Genomic DNA, 27,005 nt, shown 5'->3' on the forward strand with positions numbered 1-27,005 from the left:
TTTTGTCAAATTCATTACCTAAATATGAAAGAAGTGAGTTTTTTCTGTGCACAAAAAGTCTTAGATCCTTAACTTAAACCTATGAAAACTGGGAGCAAAAACAAAAGTGTTACATTTAAATTTTTGTGTACATAGGGACACTACTTACTCTTTAAGTACATATTTTTTTCTCTTACTACTGACTCATTGTAAAAAAATACAAAGCTTGACAGACTTGCTGTGCCGAGTTATGGTTGCCAAGCTGTTATTATTGTTGTTCCAGGGGATGACTTCAGCAACAATCAATTAGAAAATGGTAAATTCAAATTTTCCTCTAATAACTGTGATTCACCCTGAAGAGCTCTTCCTTGCGGATAAATCTTTGGGAGCGTGTGTTCAGGCATTATTAATGGCATAAATAGTGTAATTAGACTTAAGTGTAGACCTTTCATGTCAAGCTGAGAGTTTTCTACCCTATCTGCTTTTTTTTCGTTTTGCTAAAATGCCTTCTGTAACCTTTATGTAGAGTGTATTGACAGAGCATTTAGGAGGACAAGATATCCAGGCAAGACTATCACTTAAAGTGACAATGTGTGTACAGTATGTGCGCCCGCACCGTCTGCCTGTCTGTCTGTGTGATTGATTCTGAAATCGGACATGCCACAGTCAAAGAGCACTACTATCTATTCTTGCCCGCCCCTCCACACACACACTTTGCTGTTAGTATCACTCACCATTAGATGCTGTGAAATCGATGGCCACAGTGAAATTGATCTGCGTCCTAGAAGGGGAGTGGAGAGGAGGACATGAGGAAAAAAACATCATGACAGAGACCAGCCGGCAATAACAACAAGCCAGGCCCCATTAAATTCCAGTGCTCTCACAGCCACCCACCCACACACACACACACACACACACACACACACACACACACACACACAATTTCTGCAAGAGAAAGATATCCAAAATGAAGGATCATCATACACAATACATAGCAATTTTTTTTATGATGACATAGATTCCAAAAGGTCGACATTTGTTCAGCGTAGGAAACCTCCTCGTGATTTGTCAAGCACTCACTGGCTTCGGAGTCTTTTGGACATTTCATACCTGGAACTGTCATCGGCAAGAGTTAATGATGCACATCCAATAACAATTTCAATGTGGACAAATTTGATATCAAATTTGAAAGATCTTCTATCTAAATAAGAATACCCTGTCCATGTAGATATTACTCTTATGTGGGTTTGGTGGAGGGGGAGGGGTGTGGGGTTTGGGGGTGTTGGGGAGTTAGGGTTAAAAGGTCAAATGAACCCAGCAATCATATGACTTTGATTACATGTTTATGTTGTAATAAAAAATAAATGATAAAAAAAGGTAGATATTTAATTGCTAATTTTGTTTTTTGTTTTCATCGACATTAAAGCACATCTATCTGACTCTCACCTCCGCGACAAGGCATCACAAGAGGTGCAGAGGAGCCCTTGAGACGCTTAGCTGGGTAACAAGCAATTGATAGAGCACTTAAGAGCAAATCATAATCCAATTTTCCCTGCTGATGAGGCTCTCGTCTCTTCTCGCTAATTTACGACAATGAGACGAGGCCTTTGGGGGCCCGAACGACAGTCTCTCATTATCTGTGAGAGCCACCAGGGAGCAAGGCGAAAGAACGATAATAAAATGTATGCGTTAAAGATTCACATTAACCTTTCAGTTTGGGCCAGGGACGGTGAATATGCCACAGCCTGACCCTGGTAACCTTAGCATTAATTAAACTTGATTATATCAAGTCATGAATGCGTTGCCGTGCATTGGAAGGCATGTCTGCATACCGTACGTCTGCACCTTTCACTGTGGTTCCCCTTTTATTTTTCTTAATAGAAAAATTTTAGGTGTGGATCCCCAGACCACTCTGTGTATGTGTTCGAGTATGTGTGAGCCATTGAGCTTCTTTTTTTATACTGACATTTAGCTCAGACAGCTTTTGCAGACTCTTGTCACTCTGTTGAACTCTTGTAAAATGAGCCTCCTTGACACTTCAAAATGACACTGGGGTTTTGTTATGAAGTATTTTAACTCTTGTCTTTCTTTCCTACCATCTCATTTTTTCCTTATTTCCTGCTGTTTTTCTAACACAACCAAAGCAACAGTTACTTTGCTTTTCTCTGTTGGCAAACTATCGACTTTTGCTGTACTTTTTATGACATTCAGGGTTTCCACACATTTGCACTGACAAAATTTCCGAACATTTCCATGACTTTTCAAGGGCAAACTTCCCTGACCATTCACAATGCATAACACAAACAAAACTGTACAATACACTTTACTCCAGATGTCAATTACATGCACAAATTAAATGCTTTTAATGTGTAAATAATGTCACGTGTTATATAAATTTAAGTGTATGCTCTTTTTATGATCTTTTTAATTTATGTAAACAATCTTTAAGTACTATAAAAAGTGCTCTCTAATTATAATAAAAATAATAATAATGATTATTGTTATTATTATGATTGGCCGTCTGCAGACACCAATAAGTAGATCCCCAAAGTGGGGAGCTGACAGTTCCATGAATTTATTTGTAAAAACAAACAAAAAAAACCCAACAATTTGCCATACGTTCGTACCACCACAACTGCTCAATTACCAAAATGTAGCACTGTTTAAACCTGTTAGTGGAGCATATGTATTGAAACTGTGGGATTCATGACCTTACATAATAAATCACACTGTCATGACCTTATTTTTCTTGCCCCACTTAGCCAGTATTATCCACACATATCAGATTTCAAATTTGATTCAAACATAATTCCAGGTAATAAATAAAGAAATGTTTGTGATGGCAAATAAAAAGTCACGCATAGACACCAAACGCTACAGAAAATAATTTGCTGTTATGTAACATTATGTTGAAAGTTATCCGTGGAAATTGACTACAACAATTCATTTCATTGCACACAACAAAATTCCATGACTTTTACAAAACTTCAAAAAGGACTTTAAAAGCCTGGAAAAGAGGGGGAGTCCCATGACTTTTCCAGGTTTTCATGACTATGGGAACTCGGAACATTCCTTTAAAACCAACTCTCATAGCTCAGCTATTCCTGTTTTTCTCTTTTTACAACATTTTGTCATCCTAATTCAAATTCCAGGCTGGTAAAAGCTAATGTTGTTCAAATTATTAACCTGATATGAGTGCAGTGAACCATAATCAGTCAAGAGAGATGACCTCTATCATTATAGTCCAAGCATATTTTGTCCTCCCATTCCTTAGCACTGAACTGTCCTGGTGCTACACCCTTGGAGAGAGGGGAAAAATCAACAGTCTGGCGACATTTAATTTCACCTTAGTCTACGCTTTATTTAAATAGCCAAATTATTCTCATCTTTTTATGATTATGGTGGTTTCCAAGTGAGACATAAAAGCTGCCAGAGTTCAGTTTGCATCGTGGTGAAAGGTGTAACGTCAACTGCAGAAAAGTGCTTTAACAGCTGGTGTTTCTCCATTTTTCATGCCGGAAAGAGCTTAGACAGTTTAAGTGACATACTTTCCTAACTTCCACCCTTTCTCTGAAGAGCAAGAGGCTCCACATTTGCAAGTACCAACTCTCGAACATGTCATTCAGTAATGTTTGGGGGCAGACTGATGGGGAAGATATTTTTGAAGTGGGGCCACTAAACCTTAAGGTTATTGTATCATAGATCAGCCAAAGCCAGGAACTGTCAGTGGAATCTGTCACACTTGTCAGCTCTGCCACAGCCCATAAAACCCATGACAGCCTCCCCGCTGTGATGGGACAGTGGAGATCAAAGCACAGCCCAACCTGCCCGAAAGGCTCACTTCACCTGAGACATACTTGATATTCACACGTCAACCTCCAGCTCTAAAGTTAAATTGAGGTCGAAGGGTTGAGACCCACTGTGAAGTCAGTATATAAGTCAAATATTTTAATACACTTTTCATGAGGACTCTACAAATCTATTTTATACTTCCCATTATAAGTAATTTACTATAAAGACAACTTTATATATTAGTTTGCATGTGTCAATAATACTTTATAGAATTTTTTTTACACCTTCATTCTTATTTAGTATAGCAATTTTGGTTATCATTATCAATAGTTAATCAGAATTGCCCTCCAAAGCTGCCGAAAGCAATCAATTGACTATGTTACTTATGTAAAAGGAGTCACTTTTTTATGAGAAACGCATTAATGGGTATCATTTGTTTGTTTGTTTTTTAATACTGGTACAAACATGTTGCCTGAACTGATTAAAAAAAAAAAAAAAAAATTAAAAAAAGAGCCACAAAATGAAAGTCAACAGTGTTAAAGAACGTCTGTTTTTAATTGCAAAGGGAAATTTAAACTTGACATTGAACAATGTATTACTGCTTAACTGTTTAAAGTCTAATTACTTTAAATATTAGGGCTACCCCTGGAAACTCAGAGATTTAAATCATAATGTGGGGACCTCTCAGTTAACGTTTTGGTCCTCAGACCTTGATGCGGAGTGAGTGCTCTTCACTTTCAGGTTACTCTTTGGTACAGGGCTGTGAACATGCAGGCAGCAGTGTGCAGGGAGAGAGACTCTGCACATTAAGGCTCTGAGATAGCTTTATCATCTCTCTTCTGTTTAGAATTGATTAATTTACAGCTTATCACTAATATATATAACTTAATACAACACAGTGTCTGGCTTTGTTGTCTTGGCAAGTTGATGCACATGTCCAATCTGCTGTAAGCTTGTTGACTATATTATGTGAATGCAGCTGTCACACTGAATGTCCTGCTAAACTCTGTTCAAACTTTATATAGAAAAAAAAATCATTGGATATTTGTATTGACCTGGTGAATCTGTTTCTTTAAGCATGCAGACAGTCATTCCCACTTACCCTCCTTTGATGTAATCTAAGAACGTGAACTCTGACTCCACTGAGAATGAGAGCAGGGTCACCTGGAATTAAAGACAAGGAGAAACATTTCATTAAAAATGGCGGTAATGATCTTTCTCTTCTAAATACAAAAAACCCCAGCACATCTTGACAGGGTTCAGCACTTGACTCTCACTTTAGTAAAAGATGTGAGCCGGCTGGTTTCTGATGTCTGAGTCATTTACATTGCCAGAGGACAAGTTTGAAGAGAGGATGAGATGCATTTGTATGCATTACATGCACATGCCCACACTGCTGGGTAAGTTGTGTGAAAATTGGTGTCTCAATTGGTTGTTGGTGTCGCCCACTCTGATCTTGCAGATCGTATGCCCTTCAAGTTCAGTGCCTTCATCTTTCATTTTGTCCCACGTACTGCAAGTGCTGCCCAGAGTACGTCTTGCATAATCACGTACAGTGTCATATATATGTTTGTAAAGGAAATGTGTGTACATGTAGCTATTACTATTAAGCTATAAGTATTACGTTCTTTTGCTTGAGCTGAATTTAAAAACTCCAACTGAATCTTTGGATATTGTCACTTTGCTTTTTACCAAATGTCTTGGTAAAACGTCTTTCTCTATTATTGGGGGTGTAATACAAGAATTAATGAGGATATCTACTTGCTTTTTTCACAATATAGCACAGATTGGCATCCTTGCTCCAAGGAGCCGACACGCATGATAATTAAAGAGGGAATTATTGAACAGAGGAGAAGTAGGTGTCAAGCAGAAAAAAGAAGAGGCACAGTGCCAGTCCTGGTATAAAGCTGGAGTCATACTCACTGTCCCAGAGTTGACATATTTCTTTTTCTTCATTTTCTTCTTGGTGTTAATCACCTGAAAAACAGGAGGTATGAGTTAAATGAAAATATTCTGGACACAAATTAGCCAAAACCCCCCCAAAAAACAGAAAACCAAAAACCTGCCTTAGAATGCACTGTGTGAAAAATAATAATACATGATGTAAAAACACATTTTCAAACAGAAAAACATCCACTATTCACATACATGTACACACATATTTTATATTTTTATATAAAATACAAATTACTGTATGTGCATGGAAAAATACAAGATTTAAATTATGGTTTTAAACAACCAGAATAGGTAACAAAAATCTTACAGTAATTAAGAAAAATATCATTAAATATAACTTAACCTATTATTAAAAAGGCAGGTGCAAAAACAATTTGAAAATTACACCTTAAAATGAAAATTGATTTTCCTACGCTAGGCTGTTAAGCTGCAAACATTTTATTCATATTCTGAGACAGTCAATCTTTAAGCCATCCAACCGAAATATTGCATTACTATCGTATAATTATAAAAGTCCCATATAATTTCTTGTTTGCTAGATTTGGCATCCAATCATGTTGTTTTATCCCCATCAAACACACCCCTAGAATTTCCATTATCTCATCTTCTTTTACACACACCCCGTAGTTTTAGAAGGACGAGGGAGGAGAAGTACACATCTTCACATAGATGCGTGCAGTTTGACCATCAAAGTGAAGAGAGGAAATTAAGGACGGTGAGAAAGGATAGAAAGTGCGTGAAGAAAGGGATGTGTATTAAGGAAGCTCAAGTAAACAGCTGATATAGAAACACTTAATCTTGAGTATTTTATACATGTCAGTCGCACTATTACAGAGGACAGGTTTTGATATTCAAACACAAACTCTGGCTACAAAGAATCCATGGATGCAACAGGCTTAAGCTGTGGGACTTAACATTTACTGTAACGGTATCCTACCGGCTCCAGAACAAGAGAGAAATGTCAGTCCAGAGACCAAAGACGTCTCAGCTCATTACCTCGATCCTCTATGGCTGCTAGGCATGAAAGTGACAGCCCCTAATTTAACATGGAGGGATGGCAATTTGTCTGACACACTGAACAATCTGCTGATGCAAAAACTAAAGGGCCTTTCAGTCTCACTGGGAGGTAGAGAGGAATCAAGTATAGCGTATAATGGAGCTGACATCCGAAAGACAGGTATTTGTCCTTCGACTGGGGGCCACCAAACCACAGAAGCCTCTAGGTATTGACATGTCCTCCTTTGTGGTGAGAAGATTTTGACTTTCAAAAGTTAATTGTCATTTAAATTAGGGCTGGCTGATATTGAGAAAATGAAATATCACATTATTTTTGACCAACTAACTTCTTGTGAAGATATTGTAGGGCTGACTATTTGTGCTTGAAAAAAATGTTTGTACTGAGATTTTTGATTAAAAAAAAACAAAAAAACAAAAAAAAAAAACAATCACCAGTGATGCGGATATAATGACCAACTGAGGAAGGACATCTACTAATACAGGACAGTCTATTACTGTCAGAAAATTACATGACTTTACTGTAATGCAGCCTTTAACCATTTAACACCTACACTGACATAGTTTTAGTGCTGTATTCTGATGTCTTTCATTACTTTTTAAACCTCTTAAACTGAAGAAAACTTGTTTGATTTCTTTCAAAAACAATGTCCCCAAACGGCCAAAAAATAACAAAAGGTGACAGAAAATTAGTAGGGGGGATTATTAGATATTATCAAAAAAAGGGGAAAGTGTATATGAGAAAGTGTATATGAGAAAGTGTATAAAGAAATATATGTATAATTCTCTTAATTATATATTCTAATTTTGTAACAAAAAAAGAGAAGAAAAATGTCTTAATTGTTTAGCTCTTTCTTAAGGTCATTATATATATATATATATATATATATATATATATATATAATGACCTTATAATATATATATATATATATATATATATATATATATATATATATAATGACCTTATAATGAATCCACCTGCGCTGCATTCACGGACCTGCAACAATGTCCATATTTAGAGAGGGGACACAGAATGGTAAAAAAAGGCACATACACACACGTAATAAAAAAAAAAAAAAGAAGTTTGTGGGCAGACTTCCCAGAAGTCAGCTACCACCACAGTAAGATTCTTTTTCTATAGGAAACACTGATTATTGATAAATCACCCAGCACAAAATTTAAGACATTTACGATTTAACGTCATAAATTATGTTCTGGACAAAATAAGGAGTATTGAGTTTGAGAGTTTTGCTAATCATAGGACACAGTCATGTCGTTCTCAAGCTTTGCTCATCATTCTTGGCTACTGTGACACTGAAATGTGTGGGGTTTGTAATTTGCATACAGAGCTTTATTGTGCACTCTTAAGGGACACGTTAAGCTATCCAATGAGAAGTGGTGAGAAATAGCTATCATAATTCTAAATCCCTGTATTGTTTTTCTATTAATCCTGTTTCACGCTGCTGCTAATAGCTCCATTTCTGTGTGTCAGCATCCAGGTGATTATAGTGGCAAAATAAATCTAATAACAAATGAAGGACTTGGGCAGAGGAAATATTTAATTGGATGTGTAAGTGCTTGGGAGAAGTCGGAGAGACATGCACAAATATTGTGTCATACAAATGCCCTTTAAAGAAATAAATTAGGAATGTATGGAATAACTTTGTCGACATGTTTTGTGTAACTCTTCAATAAATTCATCAGTTTGCCGCGGGAGTAGAAGACGGAAAGGAATTTGCTGGAGTAATGGAAAACAGTGCAACAGTGATGTCAGAGATAGAAATGTCACCCGTGTCAGAAATGGGATCCAAGACCTGCTGGGTAGGGGGATTCCAGATCTCAGGAGCCAAAAGACACGTTGTTGAATTATGAAAACACTGGAATTACTCACCTCGTACACATTGAACTGGCTCTGCCCTCGAGCTAGCTCTCGGTAGCTGGTCGTAAAATCCCCAATGAAGTCATGGCTGGGAAAAGAAATAAAAGGAGAGAAACACCAGTGAGACAGAAAAAAAAAAACACGTCAGGTAGTAATAGGACAGATGTCGGGGACAAAATGGAACTTCGTGACTGGGATGGATTGATTCCTGAGGTGAATATTTCTGAAAAACTTTTACCATGAACTTATCTGAGTTCATATTTTTTAATTGAAAATTGCAATAACACTCACCTGCCATCCCTATCCCAGTCGTACACCTCCACTTTGATTGTTCTGGAAAAAAAACACACAAACATAGAATCGGGTTAGATTTGTAGGGTCTTGCACACAAGACTATTGTGCAAGTTGAGAGACTGTTTACTGCTGCCAGGCTGTCTTGTTATTTGGTCCACAGCACAGAAGAGAACAGTTCTCTTATTTTGGCATCACACAATGTTTACATTCAGTGTTTCTCACCAAACCACACTGTGTGGATTCTTGAGGTCTAACAAATGTTTGTCGTGGGTCTCCCTCCTCATAAAACATTTGCAAGATGGATTTTTAAAAAAAAAAAAATTTTCTCTTGTACATTGTTTACATCCATTTTCATTTGCTAGCAGTCTTCACTGCCTTTATTTGCACGTCGCTACATTTGTGGCCAGGTTCCTGCTACTATCTGTCAATTAGTGTAATAGTGTGAAAACTGTGGCAGGATGTGGACTTGCCCACGTTCGGCTTGCAGGATATATATATATATATGTACTGTATATAAAACAAAAGTTAAATGTAAAATGTAAAAACATTGCTCCACAGCACAACTAATTGTTAAAGGGTACTTTGATATGCTTCATGTAAGAATGTTTTCCTAAAAGAAAACAATAAATTAAAAGAAATTACTTTTTGGTAAAGCTGCATATCAATACTCTGCTTTAAGGTATCAGTCAAAATAACCTAGTGCCAGGTAGTATCAAAACAACATATCGAACAATAAATACCGATACCCAGATTCAGAAAAAAACCCCAAAGTATTTATACGGCTTTTCTTGCATCCAATCACTGCAGGCATTCCTCGGTTATTTACGACATGTATGACCCACTACCACACATGCAACAACCCATGCATCTGTGGGGTTGGTCTGAACTGTCAACTCCTCACACTCCCATTTTCATCTTCATTTTGACATTACAACCACTGATTTTCAAGGACAATTCAATTTTCCCTTACGGATCATCAGAGACTAATCTATCCACCTGAATTTAATGGAATTTTAAGTCCACACTGACATGCATAGCTATGCCAACATAACTGCTCTGCCGGGGTTTTAGGAATGGAACGGAGTGCAGTTAAACACAAACTACGAAGTTGGTCAATACTGAGAAAACATGTCAATTTAGAACAGCCTCTATTGCGTCTATCTTGTCTACAGTGCTTGCCATTATTGTTATTACCTCTCATTGGTTTTTGCGCACTACTTGCCAACTCTTGACAACAGCATTTGTTTGGCCCATGGTGCTGGTTGGCTAATTGTTAGTCCCCCTGCAGTGCTCGCTGGTCATTTTTCATTTCAACAGACGAATCAGTCAACTTGTTGGCGTGGGTGGATGCCAAGGCCTGGACTCAGGCGAGTTTGATGAAGTCGAGTGCAGTGTGTTTGATGGGGTAAGCAATTCAGCGTGCCGAGATGCCACCATAAAAAATGAAAGAAATGTGGAAGGATTATTTCAAATACTGGTATCAATATAACTTTAAGGCAACGGAATTTAGTATCAGAATTTTTTAGATGATACTTAGCGCTACTTTTGGGGTTTTGTTTCAACCATGTTACTTTGTCAGAGCATTGAGGTAATACAGTGCATGTCTGAATAGGTGCTATAGTGTCATCACTCTGGGGGAAAATAACAACTATCCCCAGCAACAACTTCATTAGCCTCATCATTGCTTTTGTAATTAACAAAGACAGGAGACAGCAGCCACAGGTGTGTGCTCTGTTTAATGTCATCCCTCTGAGCCTTGGAGTTTTCAGTGCCAAATACATGAGGCTCATCATCACTCTCGAGGGCCACAAGGAAAAGAAACACTGAGGATGTTTATATATTTACCTAAAAGAGTTTGTCATTCATTCTGATGTGTTAATAACTGAATGATTGAGTGGGTTCAGTGGATCTCTCAAAAACAGCTATTTTTAAATAATATACTGAGCACTCATTTCATATCATTTCATTCAAGTATGTGTTGTGAAATGTTGCCAGGGGAACCGTAAAATCAATTAAAACGGATGTCAGTTTGTTCTAAAACTAGGATGCTCGCCAGCCTCAGAACAAGGCTGAGCAGCTGGCTGCACGTTGCAAGAGAAAAAGTCAGCTTGTATAAAATACTCCCTCCAAAAACCCGTAACTTCCAAACTGCAGCACATGTTAACTTCCAACATTCAAAAGCGCATCAGAAAAACACTCTGATGCCGTTTTGCACAAATGCAGCAGATACAATGTCTCTGCAGAGTGGAGAAGAGAAAAAAAAACAACTTTTTTTGGCACTTTCATCCCTGAGTCACATTGATCTTAGCCCCATGTCTCCCCTCTCCTCCCCATTTCGTCTTACACAAGTACTGACACCAGCCCAGATCCAAAGAAAACAGAAGCAAGCGGCACATCAGAGACTTCTTTTCCTGTCACTGAGGAATTGAAAGATGCCTGAAATAAGCCCTACTTCCTTACTGCCACCTGGCCCCTGTTGTTTTGCAGTGACAGTTTGTTCTTTTGAGGTTATCTTCAATGCTCTGGGAGAGAAATTGTTCACCTAGGTGGTGGAAACGTTATACTTATTTCCAGTGTGGAAAAAAAAAGTAATAGGTAGAGGTAACTGATACAGACAGATACAGCAGAAACAGTGGATACATTTACAAGGAACAAGGTAGATTTATTTGTAGATTTAGATTTGTAGATTTACATGCACTATTCCCCTATTATTCCAAATGTTAAAATATGAACATGATACAGGTCATTTAAGCAGCTCATTCCTGGATTTTCCAAATTAGGGCTTTTTCCGAAAGCATCATTTTCCGATTACTGTGAACTATGATGCTAATATTTGGGATTTAATAGCATTCTTTGGACGTGTATACAGTGCATTTAGAATGAGTTTCAAATGGAGTTACAACACATGGCCTCTTGTTTACCGTCAGCTCTGTCCGTTGTTTTGGATACATTGTACACAGTTGGAGCCCAGGTTGGATTTGATGCAAGGACATATACTAAAAATAGTCTTTGTTCTCTCTGGTCATGTAACTCCCATTTTAAAAGTATGTGCGTCTTTCTACTGCAGAGACGGCCTCGTTTTATGTGAGGTCCTTCTGTACATTGGTGAAATACTTCTTTAAAAAATGCCTTGACCTGGCTCGATCTTTGAGATCAGATCCGGACATACCTAGAAAAAAGGGCTTTGTGCATATAATCTTAGTGAGCAATAGAAGGGAAAGGGAACTGAAATCCTTTACACCGACCAATCCATAGTGGTAGTGCTGTAAATGCAAGTGGTGCTTTTTGAGTGTACGCCATGTTACTCAAAGCACCATGGTGCTGTCATCTTATCGGCTCAAAGCATTTCTCATCATTCTTCTTTCATATCCTAACCTACAGCTGTATCGAAGGACTTTTCAGTGCTCAGATCCTTAAGTGTTCTCTCAGAACAATACCCACTCCAAAACTAATCAGCCACAGATATCCTCAGCTACTATTCCAAGACATCTTTAATGAACACGACTCATCTCAGTAATGGAGGCGCATATAATTGAGGAAAGAAAAGGGAGACTGCGTTTGACACTGAACAATTCTTCAGCTCCAATTACACAGATCTGTCTGTGATCTTCTGCCAGGGATGGAAATAGACTATGCTTGAGTCTGGGCTGGCACGTTAATGACAAGGATTCGATCCTTTTGATGTTCTTAATGAATTGTCAGCATAAATATATATATATGTACCTTAGGTGCCACCCACATAGACGAAACACAGTAGGGAGTTTGATATACAGTATATATACTGTATATATATACAGTAGAAAGATTGAGCACATTTAAATTTAAATTTCTAAAACTTGGAAGCACCTTCCATTTCCCTCTTCTCTTTTCATGCTCCCTCATCCTCCTCCCCTTCGACTTGCTCATCTTGAACAGGGCCTTTGAAATATGAATTTCTGTATTTTTTCTTCTGTAACACTGCAGGTATGCTTGCCTTTGCTGCCCGTGATCGGTTATTCTCCTCTACTTCATTTCTCCTCCTGTCCTCCACCCCATCCCTACTCCCACTTTGCTTTCCTTCATCTACTCTCCTTTTTTTTTTGCTAAAATCTTCCACAGCCGAGTGGTTGCGTGTATATATTGAGAGATGGATTTTCCTCGCTGTCACCAGAGACTCAACTGGATCCTGCCACTTGAAGGACAGTCTGCCTAATCACTGCGCCACCCAGTCGCCAGCCGGCACAGTTTGAAGGTGTTTCTATCCTTGTCTGTGTGTTTGCAAGATATTCTAAAGGGTTAGAGACAGATCTGACTAAAATATGGTCGACAGATAGCCTTTGGCGATGATTCAGATCTGGGATTTACGGGTGTTGTTTCCTAGCAATAACAAGCAACACTACAGATTTTATGCAGCAACAATTGTGCACAGTCCAGTAGCCTTTAGCCTTTGTTCAGTGTGGCTGCACATTGTTAAGGGTGTTGTCTTTGCAGCAGAAGGTTTCAATATATATTTTTTTCTCTATAATGAAAAGTAAAAATAAAATATAAAATGTCAAATGGGTGACCTATTTAACGTCACCATAATGACTCATGAATTATACTTGTGTTCTAACTGTTTTTACGCCGGTGACGTAGGCCAAAAGCAAAATGACCCCATGTCTCAAGAACACCTTGAGGGAATTTCTTCAAATTTGGCACAAATGTCCACTTGGACTCAATTAAAAACTGATTCGATTTTCTCGGTCAAAGGTGACTGTGACCTTGTGTCCGTTTCACTCATATGAACAGGATATCTCAAGAAAGTCTTGGGGGAATTTCCCTAAATTAGGCACAAATGTCCACTAAGTCTCAAGTATGAACCAACTAGATTTTGGTGGTCAAAGATCACTTACCTCACAAAACATGTTTTCGACCCTAATTCGAAAATATTTTATCTGTTTTATCTGTAGCTTCTTGGCAGAAACATCCATGTCTGAAGCATCGTCAGCTGTCATGGCTACATAGGAGTCTGGTTAGATGTGGATGTGAACTGTAACTGCAACTTGACTGGTTCGGCAAAGGCAGTTATTCCAGTTTGTGGATAAACTAAAACTGAAGTTTTTAAAAAATATCATGAAGTCCAACTATTTTTAAGTGAGTTAAAGATTTGACTTGGAAACTTTCTAGATCCGTATCCTTGTTTTTGTAACATCACTTTACACAGGCGCAAAAATCTAAAGATGCAACAACACACTGGCTTTAAAGAAAAGTCTGTGAACGGACAGGGCAGTCAGCCCAAATGAAGTGCAGCTGTCAGTGAGATCTTTACAGTCAGTTCCATCCACATCCCACAGGGACTTTCATTGTTTTAGGATGCAAGAGACTGTCACAGAGAGAGACCATGGAACTGAAATACAAAATGTATTGTTCAATCTCTTGACTTGAGACTTTGAGAAAAAGTTTCTTTAAAAGAGGTCCATAGAAACATGTCTGAAGTGCACCGTCTCCCACATAATGAAAAGAATGAAATCAAAAATGGATCTCACATTTAAAAACCTATCAGAGTAAAAGGTACTTTATTTCAGCAGGAAGAATAGAGGGCAACTGTACAGTATATTCACGTGTACATGTACCAATGCCTGTTTGTCTGTCTTGCTGTCTTCTCTCTCTCTTTCTCTTTCTCTCTCTCTCTCTTCGAAAGTCATGCAGTCATCTTGAAGGGCGCATCATCTCTTTTAGTAGAACCACTGCATCTTCTTCCCTTTGTTCCCTTAGAGATGTCAGTTTGGAGAGCAGAGTGCCCCTTTTAAAAACACCGTTTGTTGAACTCACTCTGACTTTATGCCCTTTGGTGCAGCTAATGAGAGGAAGATGTCTGTACTAAGGCGCTGATCTAATTAGAGCAAAGTACATCAGCAGTAGGTCATCCACTGACATACTTGAGTGGGCTACTACTCTCAACAGATAAAGGTTCTTCCATCCCTTCTCCAACATGTGCTGCAGTGAGAGGGAGTAGGGCAAATGCCACTTCAGATAACGACCAGTTGTAGCCATAGTAGCTGCCTCTCCACCCTGACACAACAGCAATAAACAATTCTTCTTATACAAGTAATCTGCAACTTGTGTAACTCTTACTTTTTCTAATTTAGCGAGTCCTTTTTGATTAATTGCATAGCCCTTTGACTTGGAGACAAAGCGTTTAGAGAAATCAGTGTCCTCTGAGGAGCTTTAACGCAGGAATAAGTAAGGATTCCACAAACTTTCCTCGTTATCCTTAAAAGTGTGTTTCTATTCACTTACTTTATGAGTATTTTCAATTTTTGTAATAACACTAGAAATGTCTTGTTCTTCAATGTTTTAATGGCAACCAACTGGATAATGAATGCCACCACCTATTTATAACAATGCATTCAAATCCTAACATTACATACTCAAGGAAGCTTAATATATATTGATTAAATCCAGAAGGAGTGTGAGTTTTTGGCTGAATTGAAATGACCAAACCTTTCTGCTCCCCTTGTGAGTGTTGAAGGGCTGTCCAAATCCAAAATGTATTTGCCTGAGTCCACAAGGGGCCTCAAGTGAAGTTTTATTGAATTATTTAGGTTTGTCATTTGTCATAATCTGCAAAGTCAGTGGTTGGATTTGTTCCATCTAAGATGTAAGGTTTCCCTGTTGAGGGTATAAAGTGAATATCAGCAATGTTGAGCATCAAATATAAAGGAAACATATAATTCTTCATACCAACTACAACTTATAAACCATGTTAACTGTATATCTTGCATAAGTTCTCAATATCGATTCAGTAAGGAACCAATTAGACTGTTTTGGACATATGGACTAAGACAGAGACACCCCAAACTGAACAAAGGTATTTTTCGGTTTAATTTTAGAGTTTTAATCAGTGCAGATTGTTTAAGTGTGAGCTGCTGACTATTCTGTATCACCACACAGAATTATGCTGAATGTTGATTTTACATTTATTTTTATTTTTTACGGGCACCACATTAGCACTTGTCAAATCACTGGAAGCTTTCCCTCAGTTGATAGATGTAAACAGTAATTAAATGGATCAAAAGAAATGACAGCCCTAAGAGCTGTGTTTCTTGCCTGAATACAGCTTGAATGATAATGATGGAGGTTGAAAAATTCCACCCCACCCGTGGTCATAGAAATATGGACACAAAAAAACACTGAGGCACAGATTTTATTCCTCACCCACGCAGGATATACCCTGTTTATAGCGCTGTTGTGGTGATATTTCAAGACTTGCAGAATTTCAGGCTGTTTCAGCTCGTGGTCTTGTCACAATTTATTATACTCTAGGTGTGGGCGTGTATGTGTGCATGTTTGCGTGGCATAGGGAAAAAATACCTTTGATGGTCGGCTCAGTCCCTTGTGTATGATTGGTTCTGACAGGCTAGTGACCCCTTCTCAAGCTCATGAGTGACTGGCTGGCTCGCAATAATTCACCTGATATTTCCCAAGTATCAAATAGTTCCTGAGGCAACCCCCCTCAGTAGCTCTGTTCCCGTCTGTCTGTTTGGGATTTACCTCAGCTTTCTGAGCACACACCGGGCTCTTAGCACTCTCAGTAATTAGAGTTAGGACAGACAACTTTTGTAAGAGAGATGAGAATAGAGGGAGAAAAAGATACAGCATGCCACATGAAATATGCCCCCCCCACAAAAGTAATCTGTCACTCCTTTTTCATCTTCCCTCACAGCTCCTTCATGATTTAGCTTGTTTTCCTCCCTGCACTGTCTTTTAAATTAGAAGCAAGCAGATAAGCTGGGAGAAAAATGAATTTATATCCCCTCTGACACAACATGTCAACATTAATTATGTGCCAACTTGGAAGAGCAACACATCATTATTTTAGATATTTAGTTACTAATGTGATCCAGTGTTTTCTAGGGCTGAAGCAATAAACTGCCAAAATTATATTAAAAATATTAAAACATTTTGTTATCTGTGGGTCTTTTCATGCCTGAAAACCAAGATCCCAAGATGCCTGTCCGAACCAAGATCCCAACCAAAGTTTATATTTTTTGTTTTGTGTACGGTACAGTATACAGTTTAGGTTTCAAATTGCAACTAGCGTGAGTGCTCCAAGGAACTACACGTGATGTACCTGTGTTCTGTCATTATCAGCTACATGAGTTGCGTCTCTAAAAGTCTGAACTATCCATTTTGTATTTTCACCCCAAAAATCATGGTTCAATTTGACTGGAACTCATTTCATCGGACCAAAGCTGATGGTCCAGGCCGTGGTCCAGGGGAGGTTTATACTTGTAATTTTGGTTTGGATCCAACTACAAGAGTCCAAAAATTCAGACTGAATGACGTAGATGTGAAAGGGCCCTTATCCCCTCGTATCAGCTTTCCTGATATTGTTAATTTTGCACTGCTAACATTGAACTGACCAATCCTTAAACCACGTCCCCTTCAGTTGCTGTTACTGTGCCTGACAGGCTTTCTGTTTTTTGTGCTTAATAATGATAATGTGTTTGAAATGACAGCTGTCACAAGCATATATTATTAGCTGTAGCTACCTAGTTAGTTAAGTTGAGTCGATTGATAATGCCGTCTCCAGCTGTCATTTTTAATGTGTTCAGTGGACTCATTTGTAAAGGCAAATCTTGTAAATAGGTTGTTAAGATATAATTAATATAATGCTAAAGCTACAGGAACCAGACAAAGGTTATGTTAACATTATAAGCAAATGTTGCTCATATCTGATTTTTTTTTTTTTTTTTTGCTCCCATGTGACAGTTTTTCAGAGTAGTGTGGACACAGAAATCCATTTTCTAGTAACATCTGGGCAACTTTAATATGTGGTCCTAGAACCGATATATGTCCGATCTTTAGTCATGCGAATGCTCTGAGAATGTTCATATCATATTGTACATTCATGGTTTTTCCATATCAAACACAGTGCAGGCAAAGATAACTAAGTGTCACAACCAGTCAAAAGAGATTAACTACCAACAGCTTGCCTACATTTTAGTCCTGCCATGTTGTGTGATGCTGACAGAGATATTAGTGCCGTTGCCATGAGGGCTGAGGGGGTTTACTGTCTGTAATGGTGTTTGGGGGGTTGGAACATGTCAAGTGGCATCCGGATGAATCCCAGGACCCTAGGTTTCCCAGCAGAACATTACATTGTAACAAGATGATCAATATTATCCACTACACTTACCAGTGATTTTAATGTTGTGGCTGATCGGTGCATATCACTCAGATTATACATGAGGAGAACAGAGCTGATAACAGAAACACCGCAAAGAGGTCATTGGAGATTAGCGTCTCATTGTGCCTGACCCCTGTTACTCCAGTAACGATCGATATATACAGAGGCACACAGCAGCAAAAATTATGTGACAGTAGAAAGAATAGGAGGCTTAACACTGCACTATGCTTAACTGGTATTGATTTCTACTGGTTAAACTCATTGATGCTCATGGTGTAGTATTGTTGCCATCAGTACACAGTTTGCCACATAGAGAGATTTTGATTAAAGCCAGGAAGGTAGTCGTTAGATTGAACCAACAGACATCAATGAAGGCCAGAAGATGTCAATTGGGGCAACATGGTAGACTATTCAAGGTGTATGTGTAAGTATTTCTATGTTTGTGTGTGTGAAGGTAGAAATAGAGGAGATCAATGGTGCAAAGAAGCATTGAAAGGATAAACAGCAGTTGTAGGGAACAGAAGGTGTAAAGACGAAGAGGGGGAGGTTGCATTGTACCTGTCGTAGTCTCCATTGCAGAGTGCTCTTACTGGGATAGTGAAAGGCTGCCACACTGGATTTAATGTGTTCTTCACCACCTCTGTTTTATGGCAGATAGTAAACCTAATGGAAGAGCAAGAGGGGGGAGGTTGGGAAAAGATGCATTAGAAAATTGGCAGAGAAAGAAATTGTAAGATTATTTTTTAATCACACACGCCTTGGAGAGACATAAATATGCAAATAAGGGGAGGAGCATGCGACAGAAGAGACAGCGGTAACAGGAAAAACAATGTGAATCCTACAGTGACAAGAGAGATCCTTTAAATAGAGCTGTACCCAGCTTTGTATACCACTTGGCCTGTCTCCCAGCTACATTGTGTTTCAGACTGCAGAGAATAATTTGGTATTTCAGTCTGGCTATTAAACCCTTTCCCTTGACCACAAGTGTGACGATGATATGCAAATGGACTACTCTGATATCTGCAATGCTTCGCAGAGCAGAGCCACATAAATTCCTATCACATAACCCCCCAAATATCCTCTTGAAAAGCAACAAGGCGTATCACACTTCTTTTTTTTTGCCTAAAGCCTTGGATTACTTGTGCTCCACTAAGTGCCTCAAGCCTTTCAAAACCCTGTTAGTCCTTTAGCTGCACAGGCCTCTAATTTGTACCCCCCTCTGGCACCAACAGCCAATACTTCTGGCACATCTGTGGGGATCCATTTCCCACCCTGTTATGTATCAAAAAAAAAAAAACTGAGAAAAGCTGGAAGACAGCTAATGAAGCACTTGCTAAAGCATCTGTGCTAGATCGGGCTGTCGCAGCCACTACTGCACAACCCCTTGGGAGGCTAAAGAGCACTCTGGGAAGGCGTGAGGAGATCGGGAAGTGTTGTGCATCCCTACGTGAACTGCCTCAGAAACTGACAGCGTTTTTAATTTGATGGAAAATGCAGATTGTTTTTTGTTTCCCCTTGCTTTTATGCTTTTTTCCATTAATTGCCTCTCCCTCCTATTTGCTCTCCTCAAGTCATTTATGTAAGGTATAGTCATGGGAGTTGTGGTGATGTTGTTAACAGGATACTCGCCTCTGTATGCAGCCTCTTAACTTATGCTTCAGTAACCACTGCAGCTTTCCTCTTTACATATATTCTCACCCCCCTCCACTGTATTTCTTCTGTGTTCCCTCTTTCTCTTCCCCAGATGATTTTCATCTAAATTCTTTATTATGCTTCTGTAACCTTTATTATGTTGTACTTTAAGGCTCATTTTTCAAAGCAGATTTTAGAGTCTCTCTTATGAGCTAATTTATCCTGCTTCAACAAAGGCAGCCTAATATCTGACAGTGTTTTCTTCCCATAAACTTTAGAGCGTGCTTATAACACCAAATTCAGAAACTATCTTTTAAAGGGATATTTTGCCAATTTTCAACCAGCTTTGTATCAAAACAATGTGGGAAGTATGTGCAGATAAACTGTGGTAAACTTTCCTCCATCTAACCAGTGCCTAGATATTCCCTTCTCCCCTGGCAGCCAAACTCCTCCAAATGATGTATTTTACATAATTTGTCAGTGTTTTGCTGGCTCTCGGGCTGTTGCTCAAACTGCAGGCTGTACTTCACTTCCACCTGTGCTGCCACTGTAGACAGAGACTCTACAGTTTATCAAGATAGTTTTCTGCCCCTCTCTCTTTCTCAGACCAAAATCTGATCAAACGGCATGTTACTGCACTGCATATTTGTTTCCTAAAATGTTTCCAGAAATATATTTAAACGTCATGTTTCGCTATAATAGCAAGAATTTGTTAACAGGAAGTTTGTGCCATACTGCTTCCTGCGCAGTGAATACGGAGGCCTAAAAATATGAGATCAAACAGTAAAACTAAGCAGCGCTGATCAAATACAACATTGTTTATTTGTCTCCATAAAAGTTTTCAGAAATGTGTTTCTGAAAACTAGCTTGCTGTTTAACTGTCGGCTGCCATTGTTTCACTTGGACCGGTTCACGTTATGTCACCCACCAACGGAGCGTCTGGTAAGGCGTGATGCATTCTGGTTGTTTAAGATTTTCTAGTACCCCTTGACCAAAAGCATCCTTTTCTTCAATTTCTCAAGTCATGTGTCACCAATTTCAAGAGTATTTGCATCTTTCCACTGCAGAGCTAGCCAAGTTTTATGTGAGGACTTTCTTTATATCGGTGAAATACTCCTTCAAGTGTGTTTTTGATGGCAAATACTAACCCTTTTTGAAACACTTAGGACAACAAAACAAAATCACATCAAGCACTCACGTTCCATCCTCGTTGCTTCTGTAGAAGACCATGAAAGGGTCCGACTTCCCAAAGAAGTCCTTCTTGTCCAGCTTGTTGGCACAGAACTGCATAGTGGCGCTGTCCTGCAGAGATGCGTGGAGATGTGGGGAGAGAAGTATATGATAGCTTAGAGAGGAGGGTATAACTTCTCCATGATTAAAGAGTGGATGATATTATTTATGTGGCCTGTTTCACTTCTCTCCCCCTACGTCTTCTCTTTCATCTTCGGCGCTTACAGTGGGACAGCAGATGGAGTCAGCTCTCTGTTCACCACACAATAGGATAATGAATACTGCCTGAATACTTAAGTCTGTTTATACCTACAGTGTTTGTGTAGGGGTCTGTGTGTACCGTTACTTGTATTTATTGGCATACTGTGAGGGCCCTTTTTTCCCCACTGAGAAGATTGTTATATGACATGAGAGCAACACATTTATTAAGAAAAATAAGTTCGTTTTTGGTAAGCTTTTGTGCACATTGATCCAACTGTTGACCAGAAGCTTCAAGTCCACAGCAAAAATATCAACACTTCTGGCCCAGGACGAGCCATGTCCTTCAAAATAAAACACCATGGATCCCGCTTTGATTTATTTAATTATAACAATGCTTTTTAAAATTTTATCATAAAAGTACTTTATTTAACTTCCTTATAACCACATTTTATTAAATATTATTATAACATGAATGTATTCAACTTTATTCTTTGACAGTAGCTACTTAATTAAACTTAATTGTACCTTATTTCACTTTTTTGTAACTACAGAACATCAAATATTTTTTCATTTTAGTAGTTAAAATTACTTTAAAGGATATTTAAAAATATTGGGATATATATTGTGTATCAAAATTTGGACTTAAAATATCACAATGATATTTTAAAACCATATCGCCCAGCCCTAATTCTGAGTAGTGTGAATGTCATCTGTTTCCATTCCATGAACTACTGGCAATCAGCCTACCAGACACTCTAGCTTTATCTATAAACACAGCCTAATGGTGTGTGTGTCTACGTGTGTGTGTGTGTGTGTGTGTCTGTGTGTTTTTTTTGTTGTTGTTGTTGTTCCAGTATATAGGCTTTGTAATCCCTACCCATAGCTTTGTATCCACCCACCTGCGGTCCTGCTAACATTATTGCCAGCTGCTTACCAAGTCTAATTCTAGCGTGAGTAATGGTCATCAAGCTAACTTCTTCTGATACCTGTCACAGCATCTGGAAATCATCAGATTACTTCAAGTATACTTCAGCTCAGAGAAATATCAAACAAAAAGCTGCTTTGGGCTTTTTGTTTTTCTTATATGTTAAATTAGGGCTGCTTTGCTACTTGTTTTAGCCAAATAACATAATGACTTTATAATCATAATGCACTTTATGTTTTCCTCAATTCAGAACCATATCTGGAAGGTTTGGGTATTATTTAGGTTAAGATATTATTTTGTTATATGTGAATTATAGCAATAGTTTTTGCTTCAATCCATCATAATGAAATAATATCTTGTAGTTATAACTCTAAATTAACTCTTAAATTAAGGTTGAAAAATTACTTTAATTTCTGTTATTTATCATGATTAGTCCCTATTATATGCTGAATAAACATAATGTTTTAGATAGGTTTGCATGTACATACATACCTATTTAGCAATGACAAAAAGGCTGCATTTGCCTATTACATACATTTTATAAAATCACAATTCTAATTAGAACATAAACACAATTTAAGTTACTTAATTCATTGCAGCAATTAAAGTTAAGAGTAGGTCCTGGTAGAGATAAAAGTTATTCACAAAACGTCATAGCCCTTAAAAGAGTTCTTAAGGTGAAAAACTGTTAGGAGTTATAAAGACAAAGAGGTAGGAGAAATATTTTCCAAACCCTGGTTGACAGTGAGTTAAATTCTACGGATTAGATGTTGCAGGGATAATGTTTGTGGTTGATTTCGTTTGAAATGTGCTCACATTTCCCACCCAACGCAATTTTATAACACCAGAAATGAAAGTGATCACAATACTGAGATATTTGGTAACTGGAAAAATATGACAGTGCAGCAGAGTGATCAACAGTGCTTTCCCAGTCTCATATTCTGTTGTAGTTAATTTCATTTCCACTTGGTGTCTGCACCTTGCAGGCTTTCAAAAGGGCATGTCTTTGACAACCAATCACACCTTTTGAAAGAATGCATCATACTTAGCAAAGGGGTCAAACCACACCTCCTCACTAAGGTAAAAGTTTTAGTCCCCTCTTCACACAGAGTTGCTCTGAGAATTTTCCAAAATTGCTCCTAAACTACGACTCCTTGTAAGATTTTTTTGTGGGATAATTCAGGAGCTCTCTGAGTGTACTCAGAATGTTTGTGAATACAACCCCTGGTGTGTACATTACCCACAATACATCTCAACCTCTGTTCACTGCGGTTGCAAATACGGGTGTGGAGTGTGTTGCTAGTGTAGCCTCAAGTAGGCTGCAGAGGTCTAAAAAGCTCACTTATTTTTAACTCCACACCCCCCACCTGCTTTTCCAAACTTGTTGTATTCATCCCCAACAGATACCGACTCAAGTAATAGACAATTTGACGAGAGCAGCTCCTTATTACTGCACGTTTTTCTTCAAGAACAGAATTCTGCTATTCAGAAATTGTCCTTTGAATGACCATATTAAATGACTTTGTTTTATAATACCACCTGGATTCCAAAATGAAAGGGTGATAAACAGAAGATGAATATTTTCATGATTAATGACTAGATTTGCATTGCACCATTATCGCAAGCGTTGAAACAATCAGTCAATTAACAAAATTCTTTACGCACAGCAGTGTATTTGTATGAAGAATTTACTGTGTCTGAGGGTGACCTAAGGCTACTTAACAAAAACCATAAAAGCATTTTATTTACCTTAAATAAATCAAAGACCAGCAGCAGATGCTTGGAGATAAATTCTCACTGCAAACCAACTTTTACTCACTCTCTCTTTCACACGCACACATGCACACACACAAACACAAATAAGCCTGATTGTGCGTTTTCTCCACCAGTAGTTTATCATAAAATGTAGCGCTTTTACAAACCCCAAATATAAATCACTTGGCTGCTGTTGAGGTTTGTACTACTTGTTTACACTCACCCCTCCCTGCTCTTGGTGCTCTGTGTGAGGTGGCGGTGCAGGGAAGGAGGCTCTGACTTATCTCTGGCATATGGGCTGTGGCTAATCTCTGAAACACAGTGGGTTCATTACAGTATGTTCAGATACTATAACAGTAGATTGCTGCTGCTGTCAGGGCTCGAGGCCTTACACTGGGCAGTCATGGTGCCACTAATGATAGCTTAATAGCTTTTTAATGTTGGAGCTTGCACCTTGTTTTCTGGCTGTGTGCCGAGAGGCAAATCAGCAAAAGAATGTGTGCGAGGTTGCAAATGTGACTGTGAGAGAGTGAGAGCCGGAATTAAAATGGGGATCAGCATATGCGCCGGTAACGGCACATATGCCGATCCCCATTTTAATTCCTGTATGCGTCTTGCCACAGTGTCCTCTCTGTGTCTTTATCACACACAGCCAGGCACAGTGCAGCACTTACTTCCCTCTGACACACTCATGATCACATCCACTCCACTCCGGCAGCAAGCAGAACTTTATCTGTATTCCTGCTCTCACCCTGAGGACACACACACACACACACACACACACACACACACACACACACACACACACACACACACACACACACCACGTCTGCCATTTGACACATCCCTCCTACACAGAATTCTCACTCTGTTTCATTCTCTTAAAAACTCTCTTTTAATCCTCCTGAGGAATGCTGGCAGTCATGATTGACAAACAATCATTTGAATGCTTATGTCATCTGAATATATGGCAGTAGAAATATTTGCTGTAGCAATAGATTTCATTTATGTCACTCTGTCTTCCATCTCCGGATACAGGATGTGCGTGTATGTGTGCTTTCAATTTTCAACAAGTACCCAACTTCAACAAGTACTCACTGTGACATTGTCGCCTCTCAACACATGAAAGCAGTGTTCATGTTTACAATCTAATGCTCTGGAATGCAGCAAGCAAAGATTTAAAAAAAAAAAAAGTGAAGATGCATATTCTGAAGAAGTTTTGTCCCTGTACCTAATAAAAGTGACTGAAGGAACAGCCCAGCTCCATTTTTTTGCAGAACTATCTGTCTCCTCAAAGACTTAGTACAAGATACTAAGGTGTAAAGTTAGATCACAGCACCTTTTTTCTTATAAACATGAAAAATGTGTCAGTTTTCCTGTCTAATTAACCCACAGGGCCCTGCATGCGCACTATGTGCATACCTGAATATGCATACGCTTAAAGTTGCAATAATGAATCATTTATTTGTCAACTATTAATCAGCACCTGATTTCGGTTTCAGCCATTTATTTAAAGAAAAAAAGAGACAATTCTCTGAATCCAGCTGCTTAAATTTGATGTAATGTTCCTAAATCCTCTATGACAGTAAACCGAATAACTTTGTGTTGTGGTCAAGACAGGACATTTGAGGGTGTTATCTTGGACTTTGGGATATACTGATCACCATTTTCTGAGATTTGGCAGAAGTAACAACCTATGGATTAATTGAGGAAATTACCGGCAATAGCAATAACAAATAATTGTTAGTTTCAGCCCTGCATTAAATATGTGCAAAAACATATTTAGCACTCACATGCACACAGGCATAATGAATTCATTTGCTTTTTGATGATCTTTAAGATCAGAAAACAAAGCCAGACAATGAGATCAGATTATCAATTAATCCTGCAACGGTGCTCAGTGGCAACATTTTCTGTAAGTTTGTGCATCAGTTGTGTGGCCTTGAGGGAGCATTTTGGTTTCTTCATGGTTTCTGTTTTTCCAGCATTCATTTAGTGAAATGTTCTTGATGGAATTTAACTTTATTGCTTTTCTACCCACATGGATCAAATCATCTTATAGTGGAAATAGATTTTTTTTGTTTGCTTTAACTTATCACTATGGAGTAAATTCAATGTAATTGGTTTGAAAAATGGCACCATTGGCATTGAGATTGGTTCCCCATAAGCTTCGCTTTAACTATGCAATTTTGTCTGCCACTGGGTATGATCTCTCAGGAAAAGGCACAAAGAAAGTTTGTCAATCATTTCGCAAACTTGACAGACAAAGGATAGTGCTTTTCCCCCTGGTAGCTATCTTAAATTATCCACAGTTTCACTGTAAGTTCTTTGCAGTTACTATCTCCAGTGGTGGAAATGGCGGATGGTGGAACAACTGAAGTAACTGTGGAAAAACAAAATGCAGTGCGTCCGGTTGTTGGAGTTGCTCTGAGCAAAACAGAAAGCAAACAAGTTGTCTTTGTGGTTGCGGCACCTACAATAATACTACTTGGAAACTCTAGGGAGGGAGCAGCACGCTGCATTTACATAAAATCAGGCATACAGTAGCTGGCAGACAGACACCTTCTACACAACACAGGAAAAACATAACAGTTCAACAGAATAGCAGGATGGTGACACAAACCATGTATGACGATAGTTTGTCAACTATGCAGCATCAGCATCGCAAAGAATGGAATAAAATAATTTTGTGTTTATTATTTTATGCTGTTATTCTAGTAATGTCCAGAGCCACATAATATCTGTTTGTAAGTTCCATCGCAGAGGAAATGTTTTAACTTAGAATGGCACTGCCATTTATAGTCACCATTGCCAATATTTTCTGACGGTCTCACCTTATTTTACTGTCCTGCTCTCGTCCAATTAAATGATATCTTGTTTGCTGACTACCGTCTGCCTGACTCCATGTGAATGCAACATAAGTCTTACTGGAAAAAAGGTTTTTAGGATCAGCTAAACTATTAAGGAGAATAAAAAACATACAATAATGAAAATAAATTAAACTGCAGTTTCTTCAACAACACCCATAGCTAAATTAATTGCCATTTCCATCTGTGTTTAACAATTAAACACGACAGTGAATCCACATCATGCCCTCATAACAATGTATCATTTTGATAAGTGACAACATTAGGAAAGCTCAATTAGTGCTGCTTCTTACTCCAAACTGAGCCATAATGGATTAAAGCACCAAAACC

At 38.5% G+C, this 27,005-nt stretch overlaps 1 protein-coding gene across 1 annotated transcript in view; it reads right to left on the bottom strand.

Moving 5' to 3' along the window:
- cpne5b (copine Vb) overlaps nt 1-27,005 on the bottom strand; it is a 138,627-nt gene that overhangs the window by 17,495 nt on the left and 94,127 nt on the right. Inside the window, exons 9-15 of the mRNA XM_042496425.1 lie at nt 20,896-20,999; nt 18,624-18,728; nt 8,912-8,953; nt 8,633-8,708; nt 5,695-5,748; nt 4,874-4,935; nt 714-760 (exon numbers count right to left, since the gene is read on the bottom strand). Coding sequence (XP_042352359.1) covers nt 714-760; nt 4,874-4,935; nt 5,695-5,748; nt 8,633-8,708; nt 8,912-8,953; nt 18,624-18,728; nt 20,896-20,999 — 490 coding nt within the window. The remainder of the gene's footprint in view (nt 1-713; nt 761-4,873; nt 4,936-5,694; nt 5,749-8,632; nt 8,709-8,911; nt 8,954-18,623; nt 18,729-20,895; nt 21,000-27,005) is intronic.

Source organism: Plectropomus leopardus, chromosome 2 (assembly GCF_008729295.1).
Source record: "Plectropomus leopardus isolate mb chromosome 2, YSFRI_Pleo_2.0, whole genome shotgun sequence".
Taxonomy (NCBI): domain Eukaryota; kingdom Metazoa; phylum Chordata; class Actinopteri; order Perciformes; family Serranidae; genus Plectropomus; species Plectropomus leopardus.